Below are 26,748 nucleotides of genomic sequence, written 5' to 3'. Positions count from 1 at the left end.
AATGTCCTTGACGACAGATACACTAATTGTAAGCAACAGAATGCATGTCTTCTGCAAATCCCCCTCCCTGATCCCACGGATAGCTCTTGTGAGCTCCGGAGGTCATGCATACCTAATGACTACTTCCAGGAGTGTAATATGGGAGGAATTGTGTATTTTCCGCTATTTTGAACAGATTACATAATTATTGGACAAAGGGAGGCAGAATAACTGTATTGGCAATAAGGAGTTGGGAAACAAGCTTTGCCTTTCTTGCTGCTTTGTGACTGATCCCCTCCTAGTTATGTCACTAGAGTCTCGGCGGGGGCAGTTATTGGCTGCTTTTGGTAAGTTTCATCTAGTGTGTGTGTGTGTGTGTGTATGAGGCTTTAGCAGGGCACTCTGGTCTCAATCCACTCTTTTCACTCTTCAGCCATACCTGGGAGCCTGCCATCTTACCTGGACACATTCAGAGAGAGAAGTACACCGGAAAACCAGCAGCTCCAGTAAAGTTGGCCATACACATCTAGCTTTCCACCCAATGTTACACAATGATCAAGCTATTCCCGACCCAGTTAAAAAAATAAATACATTTGTGTTTATTGATCAAGTCCTTTTAACATCCCTCTGCTTTGCCCCCCATAGATGGATTATGAGAAACAGGTGGCAACAATGAAGAAGGCAACTGCGGCAGAGAATGATTTCTCCGTCTCACAAGCAGAACTGTCATCACGTCAAGCCATGCTGGAGAATGCCTCTGACATCAAGGTACAGCAAATTAGGATAGGAAGCAGGGCATGTTGGAACTGTAGGTACAGCTGATAAGATAGGCAGCAGAGCATGCTGGGACTGTAGGTACGTCTGGCATTTATTTTGGATAAAGGAAAACAAAAAAGCTCTACTTACCTGGGGCTCCTAGAAGTCTGTGTGGTCCTTCGCTGATGTTTCGTTTAGCCCCCAGGACCCACTTTCCCTTTTGGTAGGACACCGATCCAAGATTAGGTCACAGGCTGCCTGCCGCGATCACACTCCTGTCGCCAAGAGCGTTCTGCACTTGCTCAGTACTACTACTACTAATGCTCCCGGTGACAGTTGCGGCAGGTGTGTGTATGCGCAGAAGCCCACAATCCAGGCCTGGATCGGCGGCCTTCCAAAAGTGGGACCCTGGAGAAAAAACAGAACGTCGGTGAAAGACCGCACACACTTCTAGGGTTTGGAAGAAGCTCCAGGTAAGTAAAAAGGTTTGTTGCATTTTTGTGACCACTTCATGTACCCTTGATACAACTGAAGCTGGTGAAAAAAGCCTTTGACCTTTACTTACTTGGGTCTTCTTCCAGCCCCTCCGTATATTTTGAGGTCTCCGTGTGTCCTCTAGGTCCCCTCCGTTGTTCTGCTGTCACTCCAGTTAGAGTCTACGACTTGGATGAGTCATGGACTACAGAAAATGTTATTTCCTAGCCACGCACCTCCTCGATCGCGGTCCCGAGGCTGGAATGTGCTGTGCCTGCGCGGTTATAAGTCTTTATAAATTACACATGTGCATAACGTTCCCAGCACAGAACAGAAATTGAGGAGGTGCACGGTTGTGACAGCACATGCTCTGTAGTCCGTGACGACTGGAAGACCTAGGTAAGTAAGTCAACTCGCCCCCCCCCCCCCCCCTACCCCCTCAATGACAAACCTTTGCAGTATACTTAGACAAGAGAAATGTGGATAAGCTGACTTGTCCGGTGTATCATGTTGTTTTTCTCCTCCTAGTTGGAGAAGTTCAGTATCTCTGCCCACGGGAAGGAGCTCTTTGTGAACGCTGACTTGTTTGTAGTTGCTGGTCGACGGTATGGTTTAGTCGGGCCTAATGGGTGAGTAATGGGGGATGGGAAGTGGCGGTGCTACCCACAATTCATGATCAGCCATTCGGTGGTAGTCAAATGTGCCAGGCACCACCATCTACTAGTACACTGTGCCAGGAGAGGCCAGCCTGCAAACACACAGGATGAGCTGGGGCGGCATGACCATAGCAGGACAAGCCATTGGGCTTCCCTTCCACTTGCAGGGGATTTGCACATTCACAATTTTCTGCACAATATTAATGCACATAAGTGTTAAAACACGCATTTCTAGCAGCAGCTCCTATATGGAACATTTCATAGAAATCATACACTTAGAGAGCCTATGAGCTCAAACCTGCAGATGATCTTGAGGCTGGTTTTACACCTAATTTTTGTGTTGCGGTGGGATGCAATGCTTCTACCGCGTCCCACCGCAATGCAAAAAAACTACAATTGTATGACCCCGCAGTATACTGCGCTGCCCACATGTGTGCCGCAGTGCGCTCCGTCGTACGCACATAATGCGTCACCCATAGACTTCCATTACCCCAAGCACCGTGCGTTAAGTGCGATACATACGCTAACGCACCGTTGTGTTGGCTCGGATACTTTCTGCGCACCGCAACGGACCGCATAAGGTGTGAAAGTCTCCATAGACTTTCATTGCTTTTGCGGCCCCTTGCGGATAAATGTGGTAACACAATGCACAAAGTTTACCCTGCTAGTGTAAAAGGGGCCCCAGCACTAATTACATATTTATATATGTGTAGGTCTAGATATTTACAATAAACTTCCCTTACCTTATACGGATTTAACACCCTGGAGAGGAAAACTTTGTTTTACCTAAGTTTTAGAACAATATATGTGTGTATATTTTACTTTTTGTAGCATTACTTTATAACGTTACTTTAACCAGTTCACCCCCAGGGGTTTTTACTCTAACGGACCAGAGCAATTTTCACTTGCCGGTGCTCCTCCCTTTTATTCCCTAATAACTTTATTACTACTTATCACAAGAAAATGATCTATACCTCGTTTTTTTCGCCACCAATAAGGCTTTCTGTGGGTAGTACATTTTGCGAAGAATTTTTTTATCCTAAATGCGTTTTAATGGGAAAAAAACAAAAAAATGAAAAAAAATATTTCTTCGTTTTCAGCCATTATAGTTTTAAAATTAACATTCTCGTGTGGTTAAAACAAACACATTTTATTTACCCAGTTGTCCCAATTATTAAACCGTTTAAATTATGTCCCTATCACAATGTATGGCGACAATATTATATTTTGAAATATAGGTGTTATTTTTCTGTTTTTTTTTGTTCTGGCCTCAATTACAAGCCCCTATATAATACATTAAAATTAATTTTCCCCCATAAAATATAGATTAAAAAAAGCTGAGTCCCTAAGGCAACTATTTATTTATTTATTTTAAGCTGATTTTTATTTACAAGTGTTTTTTTTTTTTTGTGGGGGGGGGGGGAGGGTTGGAAGTGTAATTTTATTAATTTTATTAATAGTGTGTGTGTACTTGTATATGTATGTGTAATATACTTTTTGGCCACAAGATGGCGCTAGTGAACACTCTCCCGTATAGGAAGTGATCACTTTTTTTTTTTTCACACTTTATTAAACTGTAACAGTTCCTGTTTTTGTGAATGGACGCGGCCGCTGTTTGCGGAAGGAATTGTTGCAGGCCATGCATTCAGCTATGGGAATTAAGAGAGAGCATAAGACTTTAACTCCTCTTGACCAGATGTATGAGAGTTTGGCTGATACAGAATCTGCATTTATTCCTGTTCATGACAGTTTAAAAGGGATGATTAAAAAGGAATGGGACTTCCCTGAGAAAAGCGTATTCTTGTCCAAGAGATACCCTTTTAAGGCTGAAGACCAAAAAACTTGGGGAGTCTCGCCTAAACTGGATCCTGCAATCTAAAGTTTCCAGGAAGTCTGATCTGCAGTTCGAGGACTTTGGAAACCTTAAAGATCCAATAGACAATATCTTAACAAGGGCCTGGGAATCCTCCTCTTTAAATTTCAAGCCGGCAGTGGCAAGGTCTCTGAAGCTCTGGCTATCAGAGGCTCAGAATCAGATTGCTTCAGGTGTACCCAGGGAAGAAATATTAAAGTCTTTTCCTAAACTGTTCCATGCTTCAAATTATCTTTCAGATGCTGCAGATGATTCAGTACGTTTAACAGCAAGAACTGGTTAATACGGCTAGGAGAGGTATTTGGGTAAAAACTTGGCAGGGAGACACATCTTACAAGTCCAAACTCTGTGGCATTCCTTGTGAAGGAGAGCTGCCTTTTGGTTCTAAACTTTCTGAAACTTTGGAGCGTTCCTCTGATAATAGAAGAACTTTCCAACAAAGAAAAGAACCTTTAGATTTAAACGGCCCTTTCGTGAGTCCTGAAAGCCCGATACAGAGCAGAAGGGTGCCCAAAAGAAAAGGTGGGTTCCAAATAGACAGCAGAGAACCAAATCGAATTTCCAGTTTTCCCCTGCAAATCAAACATCTAAACAATGACGCCAGGATTCCAGTGGGAGGCAGGTTGTCCCACTTTTTCGAGACTTGGCAGGGGGACTTTCAAAACAATTGACTTCTAAAGATTATTCTGGAGGGTTACAGGAAGCGAGTTCAGGGAAGAGCCTCCAAGACAATTCTTTGTCACTCCAACCCCAAGAGCGCCACAGCAAGAAGTGGCATTACAACAGCAGGTTGCTTCTCTCCTAAGAAAAAGTCATCAGACAGGTTCCAAGATATCAAATGTTCATGGGACATTACTCCCCAGTGTTTCTTGTAAAGAAGCCTCAGGGCGAATACAGGTTCATTCTAAATCTAAAAAGATTAAACAAGTCAGTAATGTACAGAAAGTTCTGGATGGACAACATCCAAACTGTCATCGGACTTCTGGAAAAATACTTTTCTCGCATCACTCGATCTCAAGGATGCATATCTACATCTCCCAATTCACCTAGACTCCCAGCAATATCTGAGATTTGCAGTTCGTCTTCAGGGCGAGGTAAAACATTACCAATTTGTTGCTCTTTCCTTTTGGTTTGTATTCTGCTCCATGGCTTTTTACTAAAGTGTTGGCTGCACACAGACTTAAATCTATCCAGATTCTGGCGTATTTGGATGATCTCCTTATCTGGGGTCCCTCTTTTACATCCGTTCAGGGTCAGGTGGAGGGTTCTCTTGGCTTCCTTCAAGCCTTAGGGTGGCTGATAAACCGGGATAAATCCTCCCTCTCTTCTCATCAATCTATGGAGGTTTCGGGATTTTGTCTATGCACTATAAAAAGGGCTCTCTTTCTGCCAGACAGGAAGTCCTCAGCATAATCGATCTGTTCTTTCTTTTTAGAAATCAAAAAGCATATTGTTAAGGGATGCCATGGCTCTGTTAGGAATACTAACGTCATCATTTCCAGCAGTCCACTGGGTTCAGTTCCACTCAAGAAGTCTTCAGATGTGAATCTTAAGAAAGTGGGACAGACATGTTTCATCTCTAGACAAAGGGATGTTAATTCCTTGGAATGTGAAACAATCACTAGATTGGTGGTTGGAACCTGATCATCTTACATCAGGTCGCCTATGGGAGTATCCCCCACAAAAGACCATTACAACCGATGCAAGCTCTTGGGGTTGGGGAGCACATCTGGACATTCTACCTGCACAAGGACATAGATGATGCGGTCTTCATTTGCTCTGATCAAACAGCAGGGACCTACAAGGGGTTTGGGAGGCACTCCAATTCTTTGCAGATCAGACTCATCAGAACAACGTTCTCATAAGATCACACGAGTACAGCGGTCGCATATATAAATCGCCAGGGAGGAACAAGGAGCAGACAGTTGTGGTCACAAACAGCGAAAATTCTGAATTGGTCAGAAAGGAATCTGACTTCTCTACGTGCCGTTCACCTCAAGGGATCACTGAATCATGTGGCAGATTATTTAAAGGGGAACTGAAGAGAGAGGTATATGGAGGCTGTCATGTTTGTTTCCTTTTAATCAATACCAGTTGCCTGGCAGCCCTGCTGGTCTATTTCTCTGCAGTAGTATCTGATTAAAACCAGAAACAAGCATGCAGCTAGTCTTGTCAGATCAGACTTATAAGTCTGAACCACTGAAACACCTGATCTGCTGCATGCTTGTTCAGGGGCTATGGCTAATAGTATTAGAGGCAGAGGATCAGCAGGGCTGCCAGGCAACTGGTATTGTCTAAAAGGAAATAAACATGACAGCCTCCATATACCTCTCTCTTCAGTTCCCCTTTAAGCAGATCAGAGATGCAGCAGGACAAATGGTCTCTCAACACAGAGGTTTTCCAGGAGATAATATCCTTATGGGAACCTCTGCAGGTGGACTTATTTACCCGCAAGATCAACCTAAAGTGTCCTCTGTTCTGCTCTCTTTTCCCACAGGACAGACCTTGGGTACTGGATGCATTCTCAATCAGCTGGAGTGCGATTTGCATATACCTGTTTCCTTCAATGAGCCTGATGGCTCGAGTCTTAAACAAGATCAAGCAGGACAGAGCTCAGGCAATTCTGATAGCTACATTTTGGCCAAAAAGACCCTGTTTTTCTCTTCTACGAAAATTAGCTGTAGCAGAACCACTCAGGCTTCCGCAGCAATCAGATCTGTTGATACAGGGACCATTGTTCGATGCCTATCCGGGACTTCTTCAGCTTTCAGCATGGAACCTGAGTGGGGACTATTGAAAAGTAAAGAGTTTTTAAATAAACTTTCATAAACCTTGATTCAGTGCAGAAAGAAGGTTACCAGGCAGATGTATTCTAAACTTCACAGCAGAAACAGTGTGGCACTTCCCACTTGGAGTGAATAGTGAAGGATCAACACAGGCCTATAGTACAACCGCTCACCTGCGATTCACACAGTCTGCATCTATGATGAACACTGAGGCGTGTGCTCCGTATACAAGTATAGAAGACAAGTAATCTCGGATCATCAAAAAACAGCAAAACAACGTGCACCTTCCGTCTCAATACTTTACTTGAAAAGTGTATCATCCAATTCCATATACAGACATTCAGTGATGACCATGTTCAATCACAATGGTGTGAATGTAGAGCCAGGTTTAGCTTACTTGTCCATGGCAAAAGCAGGTATTGCGGTGTGGAGGTGGGCTTCAGGCACCTCCACACCGCAATACCTGCTTTTGCCATGGACAAGTAAGCTAAACCTGGCTCTACATTCACACCATTGTGATTGAACATGGTCATCACTGAATGTCTGTATATGGAATTGGATGATACACTTTTCAAGTAAAGTATTGAGACGGAAGGTGCACGTTGTTTTGCTGTTTCTTGATGATCCGAGATGTATTCTAAAGCATGGAGAATTTATAATGATTGGTGTCAACAAAATTCTAGAGACTCTAGCCTTTCCACGCCAGTTTTAGAGTTCCTTCAAAGTGGCTTTCAAAAAGGACTTAGTATTAGCACTCTTAAAGTACAGACATCAGCTCTTAGTGTCTTCTTAGAAAGAAGACTAGCAGAAGAAGAATATTTTGTTAGATTCTTCAGGGCTTTGAGTAGATTACGTCCTGTGGTCCGTTCGAAAATACCTTCATGGGACCTAAACACAGTTCTACAGGCTCTATGCGATCCACCTTTTGAGCCAATACAGGAGATTTCCGACAAACTGTTAACACTAAAGACTGCTTTCTTGTTAGCAATTACTTCTGCCAGGCGGGTTTGTAAGCTGCAAGCCTTTTCAAGTAAAGAACCTTACTGTATCATAAGTGATAACAGAGTCACATTGAAAATGGACATTTCCTTTTTGCCCAAGGTAGTTTCTAGATTTCATAGAACTCAAGAGGTTATCCTGCCTTCCTTTTTGTAGTAATCCATCAAATTAAAAAGAGGCTCGTCTTCATTGCCTGGACGTAAGAAGGTGTTTATTACATTACCTGGAACGCTCTAAAGGTTGGAGAAAATCTGATGCCTTATTGATCCTTTTTGCAGGATCAGGTAAAGGAAAACTGGCTACCAGAGGCACCATCGCTTGATGGATCAGACAGGCTATAGCCTTGGCCTATCTTCAAAAAGGAAAAACTTTAAACTCCCCTATTAGAGCACATTCTACCAGAGCAGTCTCCACCTCCTGGGCTGAAAGGCGGGAGCCGCTTTTGAACAAATTTTCAAGGCCGCAACTTGGTCTAACCATAACACCTTTGTTAGACATTATAGATTAGAAGTTTTAGCCAGTGCTGATCTCTCTATTGGAAGAAAGGTATTGCAGGCAGTAGTCCCTCCCTGATTATATCTAGTGTATCGTCTCTCGGTTGCTGTCCTGAGGACGTCCTGGGAAAGACCAAAATTACTTAAAGTAATGTCTCACCCTGTTATCTAAATAAAATATTTGTTAAGCATCATTCTGTGTGGTGTAATCTTTTTTTTTTTTTTTTTATGACTGAAGAGGTATGAATGTACTGAAGTTATATACCCTGCCTGCCAACTGATTATGCTAATCTTTTAACTGGCTTCCTGTCCAGTTAAATTTGGAGGGAGACAAGTCTCAGGGTTGCTGTCCTTCCGACTCCTGGAAAAGACATTACCGTAAGTCATTTTGGTCTTTTGCTAATTTTAACTCTTCTTTCAGGAAAGGAAAAACTACTCTTCTAAAACACATTGCCAACCGTGCCCTTAACATTCCCCCCAATATCGATGTGCTGCTTTGTGAACAAGGTTGGTTGCTCTGCACTGTTTAACTCCTTATTCTGCCACTGCCCAGTTCTTCCTGACTGACCTGCTTCCCTCCTGTCTGCCCTGTGCAGAGGTTGTAGCTGATGATACGCCGGCTGTACAAGCTGTCCTGAAGGCTGACACCAAGCGCCTGAAACTGCTGGAACAGGAGAAGAGACTGCAGGCTCGCCTTGAGAAGGGAGACGACAGCGCAGCAGAGAGACTGGAGAAGGTGAGGGCTTCTGGGTGATGGATGGGACAGTGTGTATGGTGGACAGTAGGGGTGATCAATGAGATGCATTGATTTAAACTTGAGTGGGACTTGATTGGTCCATTCTCAAGCTGCATATATTTGCATATACATTTGCATAAACTTGGAAATATTTCCATGTCATTGATCATCTTTAGTGTACAGACCTGCAGGACTGCTAGCTGAGCTCCTGTGTCATTTCAGGTGTATGAAGAACTACGAGCTACCGGAGCTGCCTCAGCGGAAGCAAAAGCCCGCAGGATCCTCGCTGGTCTGGGCTTCACACCTGAGATGCAGGATAGGGAGACGCGGAGGTTCAGTGGAGGCTGGAGGATGAGAGTCTCACTGGCCAGGTAACTGCAGCCACCATGTTTAAAAGAAACCTGTAATGAAAGGAATAGGAAAAGACACACACACACACACACCACACACACCACACACACCACACACCACACACACACACCACACACACACCACACACCCCACACACACACACACCACACACACACACACCACACACACACACACCACACACACACACACCACACACACACACACACACCACACACACACCACACACACACACACCACACACACACCACACACACACACCACACACACCACACACACCACACACACCACACACACCACACACACCACACACACCACACACACCACACACACACACACACACACACACACACACACACACACACTTCTTCATCCCATTTCAAAAAGGACAGTGTGCACTTTTGGCTTTAATATTGACTGTTCTACATCTGGAATAAGCATGCAGCCAGTATAGTCAGAACTCCGGATCCATATAAATAGTCAGTGGTTTTTGTGCTTGCCTTTCTGCATCTTATAGACTTACAATCTGGGTTGTAGCTTTTATTAACCCCTTCAGGACTGGCCAGTTCTGGTCCCTTAAGGGATTCGGTTAACTTTGGTACTGGTCGTTGTGTTTTGAGTCCTATAGGGGGACAAGGAACCACCAACGCAACTGCCACTAGATCAAACCTGGGCAAACTTGGCCCTCCAGCTGTTATGGAATTACAAGTCCCACAATGCATTTGCCTTTGAGTCATGCCTGTGGCTGTCAGACTCCTGCAATGCATTGTGGGACTTGTGAACAGCTGGAGGGCCAAATTTGCCCGTGCCTGCACTAGATGCTACACACAGCATCTCAGGAATTTCAATCGACCGCGATGTTCATGCAATCACTGCCAGTCAATGGTAAGCGCATTGAGATTACCGCTGCCATTCATCTCCGTGTGGTGTGCATTTGAGCGACTTGCATGGCCTCCAGCAGAAGTGTGTGTGAACTAGCCCTGAAGCATCATTTCTGTCCTCAAGGTCCACCAACAATGTGTGTTTTAAGCAAGTTCACATAGCTGAGACATGAATTACCCCACCTGTACATGGGTGAGGTTACCGGCAAATCATATAGTGAGGTTGGGCCTTGCTTTGTAGTGCAAGGGAAGGGATGTCCCTGAGCTGGTGCAGCACTTAAGTATTTTGCAATAGTGTTATTCCTCCTCTGTAGCTTGGCTACTCTGATCTGTCTTTTCAATTGTTTAATGTGTTCAGTCAGCCAGGGTTGTCTGCTGATATGGCAGGAGTGAATGCTGGTGAGAGGGGCAGCTGAATCCATGACAGCTGAGACTATGTTGGAATAGTAAGTGGATGCCCTCTTAGGGTCAGTGTAGGATTACAGATTGTTCAGGAATTTTTAAGAATCGGCCAGGGACTGGAGATCAAGGTTGCCATAATTCCTACATAAGTGAATGTGGTGCAGAGCAGGGGATGGAGGGACAGATTGTGAAAGTTAAGGCTGTGATCTGAGAGGGGAAATGGTGAGTTAGTAAATGTTGAAATAGAGCAGAGTAAAGACTAGTGTAGCCATCTTTGTGGGTGGATGTAGAGGACCACTAAGTGAAGTCATAAGAGTAAGCTAGTTTGAGAAGTTTAGTAACCGTAGGGCAGTTGGTATCAATGGGCACATTGAAGTCCCCGATGATGTTAGAAGGTATGCCATTGGAGAGTAACTGGAGAAGCCGTGTAGAGAAGCGGTCTATAAAGGGAGAGGCTGGTCCAGGAGGACAATGGTAGATGACAGCAATCTGGATGTGGTGAGGAGAGTAGACACTGACCACGTTAACCCTTTAAAAGATGCGCGAGATAGTGAAGGAACAATGCTCAGAAAGGAGAATTGCCCCCCTCTGTGCCATCAGAGTTAGGGGTGGCTTAATTTAATCCCACCAGAGGGCAGCTGGAGATACAAATCAGATGGAGTTATCCATGTCTCAGTAAGGCCCAAGTAGGCAGGGGTGTTTCTAGCCACTTTGTCACTCCAGGAAAGAAAACCTGTGGCGCCCCCCCCCCCCCCCCCCCCACACACACACACACACACACACACTCAAATCTCAGGGCCAGCCAGGGGACAGTGGGGCATATAATATCAAGAGGGGGCACGCCACTCACTGAGGGTCTCCCCTCTGCTGCACTGCACACTGTGCAGCATGTGTGTCTCCCTCCGAGTCCTGCCCACTGTGCCCAGACCCACACAGCAGCAGGCATGATGCTATATGTCCCTGTATTATTTAATATCTATTCCCAGAAGCCACATGGGCGGGGGGGGGGGGGGGGCAGAATATCAGGGCCAGCCAGGATGCATATAAAAAAAATTATCAAGAGCAGCAGTCAGATCTGCAGAGATGGCACTCGCTGTGAGTGAGGTGTGTGTGTCGTCGCCTCTGCTAGTTTGTGCGCACTGCGCACACTGCTCAGTCAGGTCAGCCAGGTGTCAGCCGGCGCCGCGGTAGCACTGGTCCCTCCGTCCTGCCTGCGTCACACACGGTGGCTCAAGCACGTGTGACAGGCGGGGGCGGAGTTAGGGGAGGCGCCGGCACGGCGTGTAAACAAGCTAGCGTGCGGCGGCCGCACGCTGTACACAGCGAGAGGGAGAGGGGGGGCGGGGAAAGAGGGCGGACCAGTAGGCGGCAGCATCGCACTCGCACATAAACTAATGTGCGTGTGTGCGGTGCTGCTGCTCGCTCGGAGAGGAGAGGAAGGGGGCGGACCAGTAGGCGGCGCCGGGCACAGGCTGAGCTGCCTGTCACAGCCGGCGCCGACCTGGCTGAAAAAGAAAAAAATAAACACGCACAGAGCGGCAACTTGGCGAGAGGGTGCCCACTTCCACCCACGGCGCCATAGGCAAAAATTTAGAGTTGCCTAGTGACTCAGACGCCCCCTGCAAGTAGGTGAAGGAGTTCGTAATAAGGGGCCGTAAATATGGGCCGATTTGTTAGCTACTGAGTAGGGGCATTCCAGAGGGGACCAGATATGGGAGGGAAAGAAGGGGACTGTTAATGAGGTTATTCAGGTTAGAGGTCTTTGTGGTAAGGTAGCTGATATAGAGGTTGCCAGAGCTGAATGGGGACTGGTAGAGGGCCCTGGATTAGGTGATATGTCCCCTGCAGCAAGTAGTAGTAGGCAAAGATGAGACGGGAGGATGGGATTTGCAATTGATAGTGCTGTTTAATAGAAGCTGAGGGGGGTATGTGGTAGCTGAGAAATAAGAATTCATGGCTAGAGAGTAGGCAAGATGGTACGCATGCCACTAGAGGGCCCTCTTCTCTGCATCAGTCTATAGATCTGCATGCCTAAAGGGGTATAGCTAAACCTCTTGAATGTGCCTTGTATGTTTTGTTTACTTTCTGATGTCCCGCCCAGCAGTACATGGAATCAAATGGAGTGAGTAGCAGGACGATGTGGCTCATCCTATTGGCTGTCTCCTTTATCCGGTTTACCGAATGCGGATTGTTAGTTACCGACAGCTCCAGGCTGGTCTTAAAAATACTGAACATCTCACTTGTTTTACAGAATTCTCTAATCTTTGAGTTGACATTGTTTAAGGTATTTACTGCACATGTTGGTAATTTACTCCACTAGTTGGAAATGTCACTTTTCCATAAGGTAACAGCCTTAGTCAGTTGACCTTCTACAAGATGTTTGGTAAAATCCGCTGTTTTCTGCATTACCGAATACGCTAATGTTTAGTGAATTGAAGCCATCGAATTATAGCAAGTCTAATGGAGCACCAATATGTTCATAATATTTTTTTAAAGAAATGGTAGTATTATTTTATGCTGCACACACGACTTCCGAGTAGTAACAAGAGAACTCTGGTCTAACCTTTTCTGTTTGTCCCCCACCACCACCTCTATTACGCCTCGCTCCTATCCTCTCCCCTTATGTTGTGTGTTGCAGAGCTCTCTTCATGGAACCGACCCTCCTGATGTTGGATGAGCCAACCAATCACTTGGACCTCAACGCTGTCATCTGGCTGAACAAGTATGTCTAGAACACGGCCATCATATTGAGATCAGTACACAACCTTCATATACAGGTTATCAGTAGTGATGTGTGCCTTATACTTCTCACTATGTCTCCAGTTACCTGCAGGGCTGGAAGAAAACCCTCCTCATAGTGTCCCACGACCAGGGATTTCTGGATGACGTGTGTACGGATATAATGCACCTCGACATGCAGAAGCTGTTTTACTACCGTGGAAATTACAGTGAGTGTCCATTTCCTCACTCCTAGCTTCTCTACAAGCTCATTAGAGAAGAACTTTAACCAAGCATTGAACTTCATCCCAATCAGAAGCCAATACCCCCTTTCCCACAAGAAATCTTTACCTTTTCTCAAATAGATCATTAGAGACATCTGTACGGCTGATTTTGAGGTTAAACCCCCTCCCACAGTGTGATGTCAGGGCCATGGCAGTAAGAGACCGCTTAATATAAGGTTTTACTGCAGGAACGCTCAAAGGGTCATTACTTCTGCTTTGTTTAAAGCTCCATATACGCTCATGACTAAAGTTGGCTGTGGCAGCTAATAACGACTGCCTCAGCTGATAGACATATGTTCAGCCAACTTAATTGTGCACTGTGCTTCCCACCTGCGCATGACGTCACGTACACACACTGTCGACCCTCCGCCCCCCCCCCCCCCCCACACACACACACACACACACACACACCACCACACCCCAATAGAAGCTACGCAGCCAACTGTGTCTGCCCAGCCCAGCAATGTGGCCCAATGGGAACAGGTGACATCATTCACGTGTGTATGCACCTTTACAGTTTAAAATACTGTAACTGTGTGGATTCTAAACTGCAACTGTGACAGCCTAATGTAATGTTATAAATAAAGCTACCTAACTGAAAATAAAAATGAGATTCTTTTCTTTGCTACTAATGTTATGTTATTATTATTATTATTATCCCTACTACACTTACGTGTTCTTATCTTTCTAGTGACCTTCAAGAAGATGTACCAGCAGAAGCAGAAGGAGTTGCTGAAGCAGTATGAGAAGCAGGAGAAGAAGCTGAAGGAGCTAAAGGCAGGAGGGAAGTCTTCCAAGCAGGCGGTCAGTAACTTCAAATGTCGGGATATTCAGTTATCGACACATTGCTGTTAAACTGTGGAGTCAGCAGCCTCTGTACCAGCCACTTCCTGTTGCACAGACTTCCAGAGCTGCAGACTGCTGTCTTCTCAGAGAATCCAGTCTGCGATACCCTCCTCTTCTCTCACTCTGAACAGCCAGACCATACAGCCCAGGCAGCAGCAGCAGCCTAGTCCTAGACCCCATTACTAGTTCAGTTACTTCAGATACTCTGACCAAATTATTAAGTGGATCTGAACTCTTGCGCAGCACATAATGAAAAGTCTTTGTTCCACATTTAGCTAAAGCAATTCACTTCTCTGTGTTTGTTTAGGCAGATCACGATGTTTAATTAGTAGTTCTTATCGGCAATTGTAAATAGATGGCAGGATAGTTCTGCCAAGGCAACTTTTCATATATAATGGAAACTGAGGCTTTTTTTGAAAGAATATTTTTGAGTTTTAAGTGGCAACAGCGCCACTACAGCATAACAAATTCAACATTGTAACATTGGTACAATACAGTCCAGAAGGGAAAGGGGGAGAATATTGCTCGTTATGATGGTGTTCTGTAGTCTCAGAAGAGGGGGGGGGGGTCTGGTCCGGTCGCATGCCTCTCCAGAGTACCGTAATATCAGCAGTTAGGTTAGTAAACTAGGTATTAGTCAATTAACTCTAAATCATAATATGAAAGCCACTTGTTCCATGTTTTAGCGAATTTCTTAGGACATTTCCTCTTAGTATATACTCGTTTAATATATATTAAGTCCTTGTGGACATACGCTTTCCAGTGCTTCATACGTGGGGGGGTTTCTTGGTTCCAATTTAACACTATCATCTTTCGTGCATAAGCTACCAGTGTCCTGTATGCTGTCAGCTTGTGAGTGGATAAAAGGCTATCCTCAATACTACCCAGCAATAAAGCCTCGGGGGTGAATGGTATAAGGATGCTAAATATTCTCTGAAGTTCTGTGTGGATATGTTTCCAATATGATGTTATGTGAGTGCATTGCCAGAAAATGTGGAAAGAGTCTGCTTTGGCCTGCACGCATCTATTGCATGCTCCCATTGAATTTGGGTAGATTCTAAGTAGTCTTGCTGGAGATAGATAGCATCTGTGGATGAATTTGAGGGCAACTAACTTGTCTCTGGATGCAATAGTGGTCGTAAAGAAGTAGCTGAGGATAGTCTCCCATCTCTCTGTGGTTAGGTCCGGGATATCAGATTGCCATTTTTTGAGGAGGTCCTCAGCGATTCCTCTACCCCTTGGAGGAAATAATTTGTAAAAGGTGGATACGACATGTTCAAGATGTTCCTTGATAATTTCTGCCTCAATAGGGTGTGACTGTATCAGCAGAGGGCCGTCTGTGGGGTGAAATTGTGCTTTAAATGCATGCCTTAGCTGTATGTATCAAAAGTACATAAAGGGGGGTATGCTAAATTCCCGTTTTAGTGTTGTAAACGATTTGAGGGAGCTATTGTCTGTAATGTCCGCTAGCTTGGTAATGCCGTGGTCCGCCCAGATTTTAGGGTCTGGAACCGTTAGGAAGTGGGGTAGGGTATGGTTAGCCCAGAGCGGTGTGAATGGAGAAATTTGCCCAGGGCGGGACATGAGACTATTTATTTTCTCCCATACTCGTACTGTATTAAGCATGTTTGTGGTTGCGCGTGGAATTTGTTTACTGCCTCTGAATGGGAGACTGGTAAGGGCGTTAAATGAGCCCATGATTTCAGCCTCCAGAACAGTAGCAGGGTTTAGTGGGGATTGAGCAAACCACCAACGTATGCTAACTAGGCTGGAGGCCCAATAATAGTATTCAAAGTCAGGAAGGCCAATGCCTCCCTGGGTTTGATTGAGCTGCAGAGCTGAAAGTGCGATACGGGGGTTTTTGGGGTACCACAGTAGGGCGGAGATATTTTTATTTATTTCTATGAAGAACTTTTTGGGAAGCAGCACTGGTCAGTTTCTAAAGTAGTAAAGAAATTTAGGTAGCATGTTCATTTTGATGGCGTTTGCCCGTCCTAGTAGTGTCAGGGGTAGGGATTTCCAGGCTTGGCATTTCTGTTTGAGTTTGGTCAGAGCAGGGTGGAGGTTTAAGCAGGTGTAGTCTTGTGGGGTTCTCGTAATTTTGATCCCTAAATAGGTAATCTCCGACACCCATCTAAGAGGGTTTACGGGAAGAGGAGGTATGACTTGTGTGTCTAGTGGCAGTATCACCGATTTGTCCCAATTGACTTTAAAGCCTGAGTGGAATCCGTATGTTTTTATTGAGGAGAGTGCGGCTGCTAAAGAGGGACCGGGATCCGTTAAATATAGTAGTATATCGTCTGCGTAAAGAGAAATTTTTTCTGAGCAAGACCCATATTGTAACCCCCAAATTTGCATGTTGGCCCTAATCATAATAGCTAGCGGTTCAATTGCAATAGCGAACAGTGTTGGTGATAACGGGCAGCCCTGTCTCGTTCCCCGAGAGCACAAAAGGGGGAGAGATATTTAGCCCAGTGCGTACTAAGGCCCTCGGCGTGGTGTAAAGCACTCTGATCCATTGTACAAACTTAGCACCAATGCCAAATTTATGCATGGTTCCCCATAAAAAATCCCAATCCACCATGTCGAAGGCCTTTTCGGCATCAAGGGAAACCACCATGCGCGAGCCAACGTGATCATGAGTTATTTCAAGGTTAGTCATCAACCGTCTCAGGTTAATGTCGGTCCCTTTACCTGGGATAAACCCGGACTGATCCGGATGTATTATTTTGGTGATAATTGAGTTCAATCGGATTGAGAGTATTTTAGCTAATAATTTGTAATCTTGGTTTAGTAAGGATATCGGGCGGTATGATTGACATAGTGTTAGGTCTTTGCCTTTTTTGGGGAGGACGGTAATTAGCGCTTCTTGCATTGAACGGGGAAGGTGGCCAGTTTCTAGAATGTGTTTGAATAGTCGAAGAAGGCGCGGGGTGAGCATTTTTTTGTATTGTTTATAAAAAGCCGCTGGCAGTCCGTCTGTGCCGGGAGATTTAGAGTCCGGCAGACCTTTAATGACTTCTCTAATCTCTTCCTCAGTGATGTCTGCTTCCAGGAAAACTCTGTCATCAGCAGACACCACTGGGAAGTGCAGAGTATCTAGAAATGCCATAATTTGTGGTGGTGGGCTGGGTTGGGGTGAGGAGTATAGTTTTTTGTAATAAGCTGTAAATTCATTATTTATGTCTTGGGCATTGATCAGATTCTCGCCTGCTTGATTTTGTATTAAGCCAATATGATAGCTGGGTCGCTCTTCCCCTATCAGGTATGCTGTTCGTATATACGGGTGCATTTTGCTAGGTCAGCCTTTGATAGGACGGATTTTTGTTTGTCTGAAAGGTGTGCTAGTGATGTTTGCCAGGTATCATATGATGCTTTGGATTTATTGATAATATATTGCCTCTCAGCCTCTGCTGCTGCCTCTTCTGCTTTGATTAAATATATCTTATCCTGTATTCTGGCTTCCGAGATGGCTCTGATAAATTGACCTCTTGCCACGGCCTTAAAGGCGTCCCAGACTACTGGGGGTGTGGCAGATTTGACATTTTCTGGCCAGAAACGTTGAAGTGGTTCTATAACATTCATTTGCACGAAATCATGTGAAAGCCATCGTTCTGACAACCTCCATAGGGGTCTCGGTTTATTATGAGGTAGGTCTAGCGATATTAATAAAGGGGCATGGTCGGAGATCCCCCGAGGAAGAAGCCCGATCGATTTTACCCATGTCGCAGCCATAGTGTTAGCTAGTGCTAGGTCTATTCTAGATAGAGAGGCGTATGAGGAGGAGTGGCATGTGTAACCTGGTTCTGTGGGATTTTTAATTTTCCAGAGGTCTAATAATCCAAAGGATTGGGCCCAGTGATATAGGAGTAGAGAATCTCGTGGGTTTGGTACTAATCTATCTGTTGAGGGAGACATCACCATGTTAAAGTCTCCACAAAGAAATGTCGGTATGCTTCCGGTAGTAAATATTGCTATTTTTTCCATGATGTTTGAGAGTACTTGAACCTCCGCAGGGGGAGGAATGTAGAGGCCCACTATAATGACCTCCGTTTCATGTACTTTAGCATGCAGGATAACGTATCTTCCTAAGCTGTCCAGGTGTAGATTGAGCATTTGGAATGGTAGTGTCTTGTGAATCAGAATGGATACCCCTCTGGAGTATGTGGAGTATGAAGCGTTGTAGTAGTGGCCAACCCACGGTTTTTTGAGGGATAATAGTCTACTACCTTGCAAGTGTGTTTCAGTTAAAATGCAAATTTGTGGGTTATATTGCTTTAGGTAGTTGAATACTAATGACCGTTTTACCCGCGAGTTTAGCCCTCGTACATTCCAAAATATTATGTTAGTCATGACAAAGAGTGGGTGGTACCTTGCTCGGGATAGAAACGCGTATCAGGATGGTTTCTGGAGTGCAAAACGCCAGGTATGCGACCCGACCAGGGCCGTTAGAACCAGATGTACCGAGCGGGCTGGACTGTATTAACAAAAACAGGTTAAACATTCTAACATTTGAAAAATAAAAAAAGAGGAAATGGGGGAGACCTTGGTAATGTTCCCCCATTTTCGTAACACCCGTTACCCACCCGGCTGCAACTTAACCCAACTGATGTAGCTTAATCCCCGAACAGTAGTCGTCCCCCTAATAGACTATCCGCCTGTGGAGGGACGAGTTGCAGAATAAGACCGGCAACTTAAGGGCCCGTCTTAGTGTGGGTAGTGGCCAAGGGCAGGGGTCCGCTGCCCAGCAGCTCCCGACATTTGTCAGGAATTTAAAACTTGGTTGTCAGCTTTGCCATATATGTTCACTGCATTATAATAGACTAGTAGTGGGCATGAATTAGATCTGGGTAATTGGATAGATGTCTGGTTATAAGTTGTATAGGAATTGTCCTCTTTGGCATATATGGCAAATCTGAGAGGAATCGTTGCAGGTCAGATATCTCTTAGCCTTGCTAAAATAACTGCTGATAATATTACTGGTTGTGGCATTATGTTATTGTCTATAGATGTTAGTTTAAGATGACATCAGAATGGGGTAGCTCCCTGTTTGGGTGGGTAGTAAAGTTTCCCACCCACTTCTAATGGCGCTGAGTGCATGTTAGAGAAGGATGTGATATCTGTTCAGTATTTGTGTAAGTATTCAGCCAAGCTGCGTATTAGAGAGAGAGGTGTAAGATGGAGAGGGTGGGAAGGTGAAGGGGGAGACGGTAGGAAGAGAAGGCAGGTATACTTAAGTGAAAAGGGAAGGTGGAGAGAGTGTGCATTAAGAGCATGGTTTCAGATGCAAGACATCAATGTGTGTATCGTTGCGGGCGCTCCTGTCACCCCTTTACTGTTGATTATAATTGTTGCTGAAGCTTTAGAGGAGGGTATTATTATCTGACCTGCAATTCCGTGTGGTGTCCCACAGATATGAAACAGTGTAGTATGACACAGACCAGAGACTGCAATGAGCCCAGCAGTCAGCCGGCGATTAATCACCGTTCAACCGCTGTGCCCCTGTTACAGTCCCACAGCCCCATCTACTGGCAAGAAGTAGTTTAAAGTAACGTAACAGGATAACATTTTCAGCCATATGATATTTTACCTGCCCCTCCCAGATATTTTAATAATAAGAAGCTGGGAGTAGTACCCGGAATTATGACTTAGTTACCCAGAGTTTCTCCACTCCCCATAAAGGTAATGAAGGGTATTTCCACAATAATAGATCTGCCTTGTTCGAGGCCCTGGATTTGTTATTAGCTAGGTAATCAGCATGTTTAGTAAAGATTGGGACATTAGGTATTTGCGTTATCATGCCTAATATCCTCTACCATAGGGGCAATCTTATTCAGGATAACTTTAAACATTTTAGCATAAAATAACATAACTGTGAGCAGAAGTTTGAAGTGAGTATATAAGGTCGGCTCAATCTGAGTTAGAGATTCTGCTGATTCAGATCATATTCCATAGACATAGCTAAAGTTCTGGAGGGGTGCAGAGCAGAAGCCCTACAGTCACCAATAGGACCTAGGCGTGTCCCGGCATCAGTCAACAGCTAGATTGTTGTAAGATTGGCCCATGTCCAAGGGCGGGAATATGAGAGCGGGAAGCCTGGGCAGTAAAAACAACAGAGTGCGTGGTAACCCTTCGCCCATGAAAGATCCGCCGCCATCTTAAGGTTTAGTTAGGTATGCGACCTTGTATTCGGAATGCACCAAATGTCCCAGTTAATACACCACAGCAGCCACCGCCTTGCCCCCTCCATCGTGTAAACACACACAACCCCAGGTATATGCATAAGTGTCCCAAGAGGAATTCATAACCAACAGTAAAAGTACTCACTCATTTGGCCGGTAGGGTGTCCAGCCATCTGAAAACATCTGCAGGTTTATCAAAAAACTGGACGGTTTCCCCGTCCTCTACCCGGAGCTTAGCAGGGAATTGCATGGAATAAGCAATGCATTTTTCTTTTAGCTTATTCTTAGCATTCTGGAAGGATTGCCCCTGGCGCTGTGTTTCTATGGTGTAGTCCGGGAAAATCATAATCTTGGAGTTGTTGTAACGGAGCTCTCCTGCCTTCCTTGCGGCTGTCAATATGGCATCACGATCTCGGAAGTTGAGCAACTTCAATATGATGGGACAGGGAAGTGAGCCTGGGGGTCCCTTTCGTGCTGGTACTCGGTGAGCGCGTTCTATCACGAAGTGGTTGGAAAATGTATCCCCTGGAAGCAGCTCCCGGAAAAGATCCTCCATGAAGGTGGTTGTGTTGCTTCCCTCGATTCCTTCTGGCAGCCCAATGATGCGGAGGTTGTTCCGGCGGTTGCGGTTCTCCGCATCCACCGACTTCTCCTCCAGATGGGTAAGGCGAAGTTGCATGCCGGGGATTGCCACTCTGTGGGATTGTACAGTATCCTCCAGATTCGATGTGCGCTATTCCACCTCCTTGGTTCTGTCCCTCAGCTTCCCCATGTCGTCTCTTAACAGACTGAGGCTGGTATCTAAATGGTCAATTTTGACCGTTAAGGTGGTTTGGCAGGTGCGGATTGCTTCCAGGAGTTCCGCAGAAGATGGTAGACCTGCTCCTTCCTCCACATTTTGCCTCCTGGCCGCCTCCATCTTTGTGCTTCTTTCCACGGTTGGTTGTTTTCTGTTGGAAAGGCGTTGAAAGAGGTTGGTCGGCAGGGTCTCCATTGTCCTCCCTCTCCTTGTTAGTTTTGTTTGCTTTAGGCGGCATCTCGGGGTATGGAGAAGCCCGGTATTGAGTTCTGGGTGCTCTCTCCGGGCCGGCACAGGAATCCCACGTGGAGACTGACGGGAGATTATCTAGCTGGGTTGCCTTCGAGGGGGTTCGCGCCACGGCTCCAGGTTGTTCTCCATTACGGCAGGGGGTACTAGGAGTGGTAATGTTCGGAGAAAATCGATCCAGAGCCTGTATAATATCCGCTAGGGAGATGCTGGGCAGCGGAGCTCTGTGAGAAGCATCCGTTCAGTCGGCCATCTTTGCCACGCCCCCGGAAACTGAGGCTTAACCCTATCCGCGCCTTCTGCTAAAGTGAAACCATGTAGTAAAACTTCAGGGGGGGGGGGTTAGGATTTCCATAAACTGTAATGTAGAAATGTTTTTATCCATAAAGGTTATCAATGCTGTGGCTAATAACCCATCACACTCTGAAAATCTGGAGAGCAGCCAGATAGTCAGCCTCCCTCCAATCTAAAATCTCCATTTTAACTGAAATTAAATCGAATCCAGACTTGCAGGAGGGCCTCCAGGCTCCGGCTTTTTCGTGGTGGTCAAAGGACGAAAATTCTATAAAACATATCTCCATAGAGGAGCGATCCAAACCTGGCCACAATTAATAGAAGTTACGACACCTCGTCTATTTGATTGGCTTAAAATCAGACAACTATACCACTTTTTACTATCCTTAGCCAAGCACCTTCTCTCACCCTACCCAATTTGAAAGCATACAGGATGTTCAAATGATCCTATGTGGAAAGGGAGTACTCTCACTTCTCTACTCCATATTAAATTCTCCCCCATCTAATTATGTGCATACCTATCAAAAACAGTGGGAGCTTGACTTGCGTTTCCAACTTAATAACAAAGAATGGATCCAATGCTTTGAGACCTTATCAAAGGGTAGTCTGCAGACTACAAACATGGAAGTCTCCATTCGGTTGCTCCATCGCACATACCTAGTCCCTTACAAATTACATATTATTGACCATGAGAGGAGCCCTCTCTGTTTCAGAGGCTGTAAAGTCCCTGGTACAATGTATCACATATGATTCTCATGTCCAAGGGTCACCCGCCTCTGGGAAAGAATTCACCTCCTGATAAATAAACTAGTCCCCACTCATATAACTCTTGACCCTAAAATCTTCTTACTAGGCCTCAAACTAGGCTCTATACCCCATGCATAGCATAAATTTAATACAATTTATAGTCTCAGCAGGAAAAACTCATATTTCTGCAAACTGGAATGCATCAAATCTTGCTTCCCTTCAAGTACTCAATATAGTAAATTACCCAATGATGTCTGAGCGCATAAATGCCTTAATGAATGATCGGCTACCACAATTCCAGAGAATGTGGGGCCCTTGGACATCTAAAGAGCTCTCGAGAGGCGCGCAAGCTCAAATGGGCCTGAACCACCCCACATAAATGCCATCAAGCTCTCTAGACCTTGCAATATACATACCATATGGACAGCAGAAAATAAAGCCAGCGCTCACCACATGGGCTGCATTTGAATGACTTATCACCTCCATGTGCACATTATACACCTCAAATACACACTCAGTAATCAAACAGATGCAAGACATATGCATAACTAAATACTTACCATGCAAACAGGAAAGCACAATGGGAGCTGCTAGCCTGGTAGTTACAAATGTATGGAAACAAATATGGGTAAAAGGCTGCGCATCCCTGACATAATACTACAGTTGAATGGTTAATCGCTGTGGCGTACACCGCCCCTCCTGGACTAAAATGCACGCCTGCATCCAAACAATGCAGTACTGGTTCATGGAGAAAGTTTAGCTTTGATTATAGTTTGCATACAAAATACAATTTACTGGACATCTGCACCAACGTTGAGGTAATTCTCCGGAGCAGATGTCCTACACTATCTTTCCTAAGTGGTGAGCGCTGGCTTTATTTTCTGCTGTCCATATTGAATGTAAGTTACACATTTCTGCTTAGCTGCTGCCAGGGTAAGGACATATGCTTTTAACTTAGGTCAGATAGTGTAAGACATCTGCTCCGGAGAATTACCTCAGCGTTGGTGCAGATGTCCAGTAAATTGTATTTTGCATGCAAACTATAATGGAAGCTAAACTTTCTCTATAAACCAGTATTGCATTGTTTGGTTGCAGGCGTGCATTTTAGTCCAGGAGGGGCGGTGTACGCCACAGCGATTAACCATTCAACTGTAGTATTAGGGTAAGGGATGCACAGCCTTCTACCCATATTTTGTTGCAATATACATACCATACTAACTGTTCCCACTATTATAACAACCATATGTGTATGCCAAACTATTTCTATAAGGTACTGTGCGCTTTAAAAAAACTTGACTGTGATATGTTCCCCTTCACTTTTCTAGACTTATTGGTCTTATTGTATCTAGAATATCATCTGCATTTCTGTTCTCATGAACGTGATTGTTATTTTATATCTTATGGCTAACTTTATGGTTTCTGTAACCTATGTTGGCTTTTTACAGAACAATCGATTGTTATATTTGCTAAACTGGCACACTTGTGCCCAATAATTTTTTTTTTTTTTTTGAAGCTGAAAGATCGGAATGTAAGAGGGCATTGGAGGCCCATCTCCTGTGGGGGAGCGTTTAGGTCTTTGTGATTTTTACTTGTCTCTGGTGTCTCCTCACATTTTATGCTTCATCTTGCAGGAGAAACAGACGAAAGAGGCCCTGACTCGCAAACAGCAGAAGTGTCAGAAGAAGAGAACCGACGAAGAAGCCAACGAGCCGGCCGAGCTGCTGAAGAGACCAAAGGAATACACCGTGAAATTCACCTTCCCTAATCCTCCCCCGCTCAGCCCTCCTATACTGGGCCTGCACGGTGAGTAACCCTGGTGGTGGTCCTAGTTACTGTATGTCGTCACCACATACTAGAGGTGGCAGTGCTCATCCTGCTTTCTTATGTCTTCCAGGAGTTGATTTTGGTTATTCGGGGCAGAAGCTGCTGTTCAAAAACTTGGATTTTGGCATAGATATGGATTCTAGAGGTGAGTATGAACATGTGCTGAAGCCAATTTCAGCAAGTTCAGGCTTCACTGCTCCCAGTAGAAGGCAGAAGAGCTTACACTTGTTTGAAAGCGCTGTTATAGCCACACCTCTGTATTCCAGATCAAGGCTGCCTAGTGTCCTGCAGCATTGGAGAAGAGGGCTCTTCACAGGTCATCTCGGCGTGTGCTCTTTGCCGCGCTGCGCCTGATATGGGCGCTGCCAGACAATGTTATATCTATGGCCACGCTGCATAGTGAATTTGGTGCCTCGAATTACTTCTCCATCCAAGTTGCATTGACTCGGAGGGGGAATAGTAATGAACACTGGCCGGCAGCAGGGGGAGCCGTCATTCAACACGCCCTGCGCCAAAGTGACTGGGCACTGATAATCCATGTATGTATGTATCATCTGAAACAATGATGATTGATGGTTTCAGTCTGTACAGGCATCTCTTGCACACACCCACCACCTCCGCTTGTCCAGGACAAACCTACTGTAACTGGCTACCGAAAGCATCAGCTGAAATCAGAACAAACGTGTTTTCATTCAGCGGTAGTATAAAGTCACTGCCTGGCTTGGGAACAGAGGTGTGGCTTGTTGTCTGAGCCAGTGGTCCCGTCCGCCTCATTCAGGATAGACACAATAGAGTTTGGGTTTACGTCTTGCCTGCTAGTATGGGGTTGGCTGAAACTGCGATGATTTTTGTCCATTGCTGATTCCTATCCATGTGTTTTCTTTGAATTCAGCAGTAGTGTCATATGTAACCCACAATCCTGCTACTGGCCAGGGAAGTAGTGTGAGAGGCACCCTGGCTCCTATGTTAGCTGTGCTGCCTGCAGCCATAGACAGCTAGATAGTAGAGCTACATACACTCACCTAAATGATTATTAGGAACACCTGTTCAATTTCTCATTAATGCAGTTATAAACTGTGTTTTTCTGTTTTTGTCAGGAAAAAAGTCAGACGAAGGCTTTTTATAAGCCGAAAGTTCACTGTTTGTTCATCTCTAAGTTGGCCAATAAATGGTATCATCCTGATTCAAAACTCCTTGCAGTTATCTAATCAACCAATCGCATGGCAGTTGCTTCAATGCATTTAGGGGCGTGGTCCTGGTCAAGACCATCTCCTGAACTCCAAACTGAATGTCAGAATGGGAAAGAAAGGTAATTTAAGCAATTTTGAGCGTGGCATGGTTGTTGGTGCCAGACTGGCCGGTCTGAGTATTTCACAGTCTGCTCAGTTACTGGGATTTTCCCGCACAATCATTTCTAGGGTTTACAAAGAATAGTGGGAAAAGGGAAAAACATCCAGTATGCAGCAGTCCTGTGGGCGAAAATGCCTTGTTGATGGTAGAGGTCAGAGGACAATGGGCCGACTGATTCAAGCTGATAGAAGAGCAACGTTGACTGAAATAACCACTCATTACAACCGAGGTATGCAGCAAAGCATTTGTGAAGTCACAACACGCACAACCTTGAGGCGGATGGGCTACAACAGCAGAAGACCCCACCGGGTACCACTCATCTCCACTGCAAATAGGAAAAAGAGGCTACAATTTGCACGAGCTCACCAAAATTGGATTGTTGAAGACTGGAAAAATGTTGCCTGGTCTGATGAGTCTCAATAGAGTCAGAATTTGGCGTAAACAGAATGAGAACATGGCTCTATCATACCTTGTTACCACTGTGCAGGCTGCTGGTGGTGGTGTAATGGTGTCGGGGATGTTTTCTTGGCACACCTTACGCCTCTTAGTGCCAATTGGGTATTGTTTAAATGCCACGGGCTACCTGAGCATTGTTTCTGACCATGTCCATCCCTTCATGACCACCATGTACCCATCCTCTGATGGCTACTTCCAGCAGGATAATGCACCATGTCACAAAACTTGAATCATTTCAAATTGGTTTATTGAACATGACAATGAGTTCACTGTACTAAAATGGTCCCCACAGTCACCAGATCTCAACCTAATAGAGCATCTTTGGGATGTGATGGAACGGGAGCTTCGTGCCCTGGATGTGGATCCCACAAATCTCCATCAACTGCAAGATGCTATCCTATCAATATGGGCCAACATTTCTAAAGAATGCTTTCAACGCCTTGTTGAATCAATACCACGTAGAATTAAGGCTGTTCTGAAGGCGAAAGGGGGTCACACACCGTATTAGTATGGTGCTACTAATAATCTTTTAGTTGAGTGTATGTATGTCCTAAGAGACTGGGAACTACCACATGGCAGCTTCTCTGAGGGCTG

At 45.1% G+C, this 26,748-nt stretch overlaps 1 protein-coding gene across 1 annotated transcript in view; it reads left to right on the top strand.

Annotated features, from left to right (window-relative positions):
- The window catches only part of ABCF1 (ATP binding cassette subfamily F member 1), a 413,240-nt gene that overhangs the window by 50,323 nt on the left and 336,169 nt on the right, over window positions 1–26,748 (top strand). Inside the window, exons 19-28 of the mRNA XM_068247805.1 lie at window positions 625–747; window positions 1,738–1,838; window positions 8,439–8,524; window positions 8,614–8,753; window positions 8,976–9,124; window positions 13,044–13,127; window positions 13,229–13,353; window positions 14,099–14,211; window positions 24,156–24,327; window positions 24,419–24,493. Coding sequence (XP_068103906.1) covers window positions 625–747; window positions 1,738–1,838; window positions 8,439–8,524; window positions 8,614–8,753; window positions 8,976–9,124; window positions 13,044–13,127; window positions 13,229–13,353; window positions 14,099–14,211; window positions 24,156–24,327; window positions 24,419–24,493 — 1,168 coding nt within the window. The remainder of the gene's footprint in view (window positions 1–624; window positions 748–1,737; window positions 1,839–8,438; window positions 8,525–8,613; window positions 8,754–8,975; window positions 9,125–13,043; window positions 13,128–13,228; window positions 13,354–14,098; window positions 14,212–24,155; window positions 24,328–24,418; window positions 24,494–26,748) is intronic.

Source organism: Hyperolius riggenbachi, chromosome 8 (genome assembly GCF_040937935.1).
Source record: "Hyperolius riggenbachi isolate aHypRig1 chromosome 8, aHypRig1.pri, whole genome shotgun sequence".
NCBI classification, from domain to species: domain Eukaryota; kingdom Metazoa; phylum Chordata; class Amphibia; order Anura; family Hyperoliidae; genus Hyperolius; species Hyperolius riggenbachi.
The sequence above is the reverse complement of the archived record's forward strand: the minus strand, read 5'-3'. Positions and strand labels throughout refer to the sequence as shown.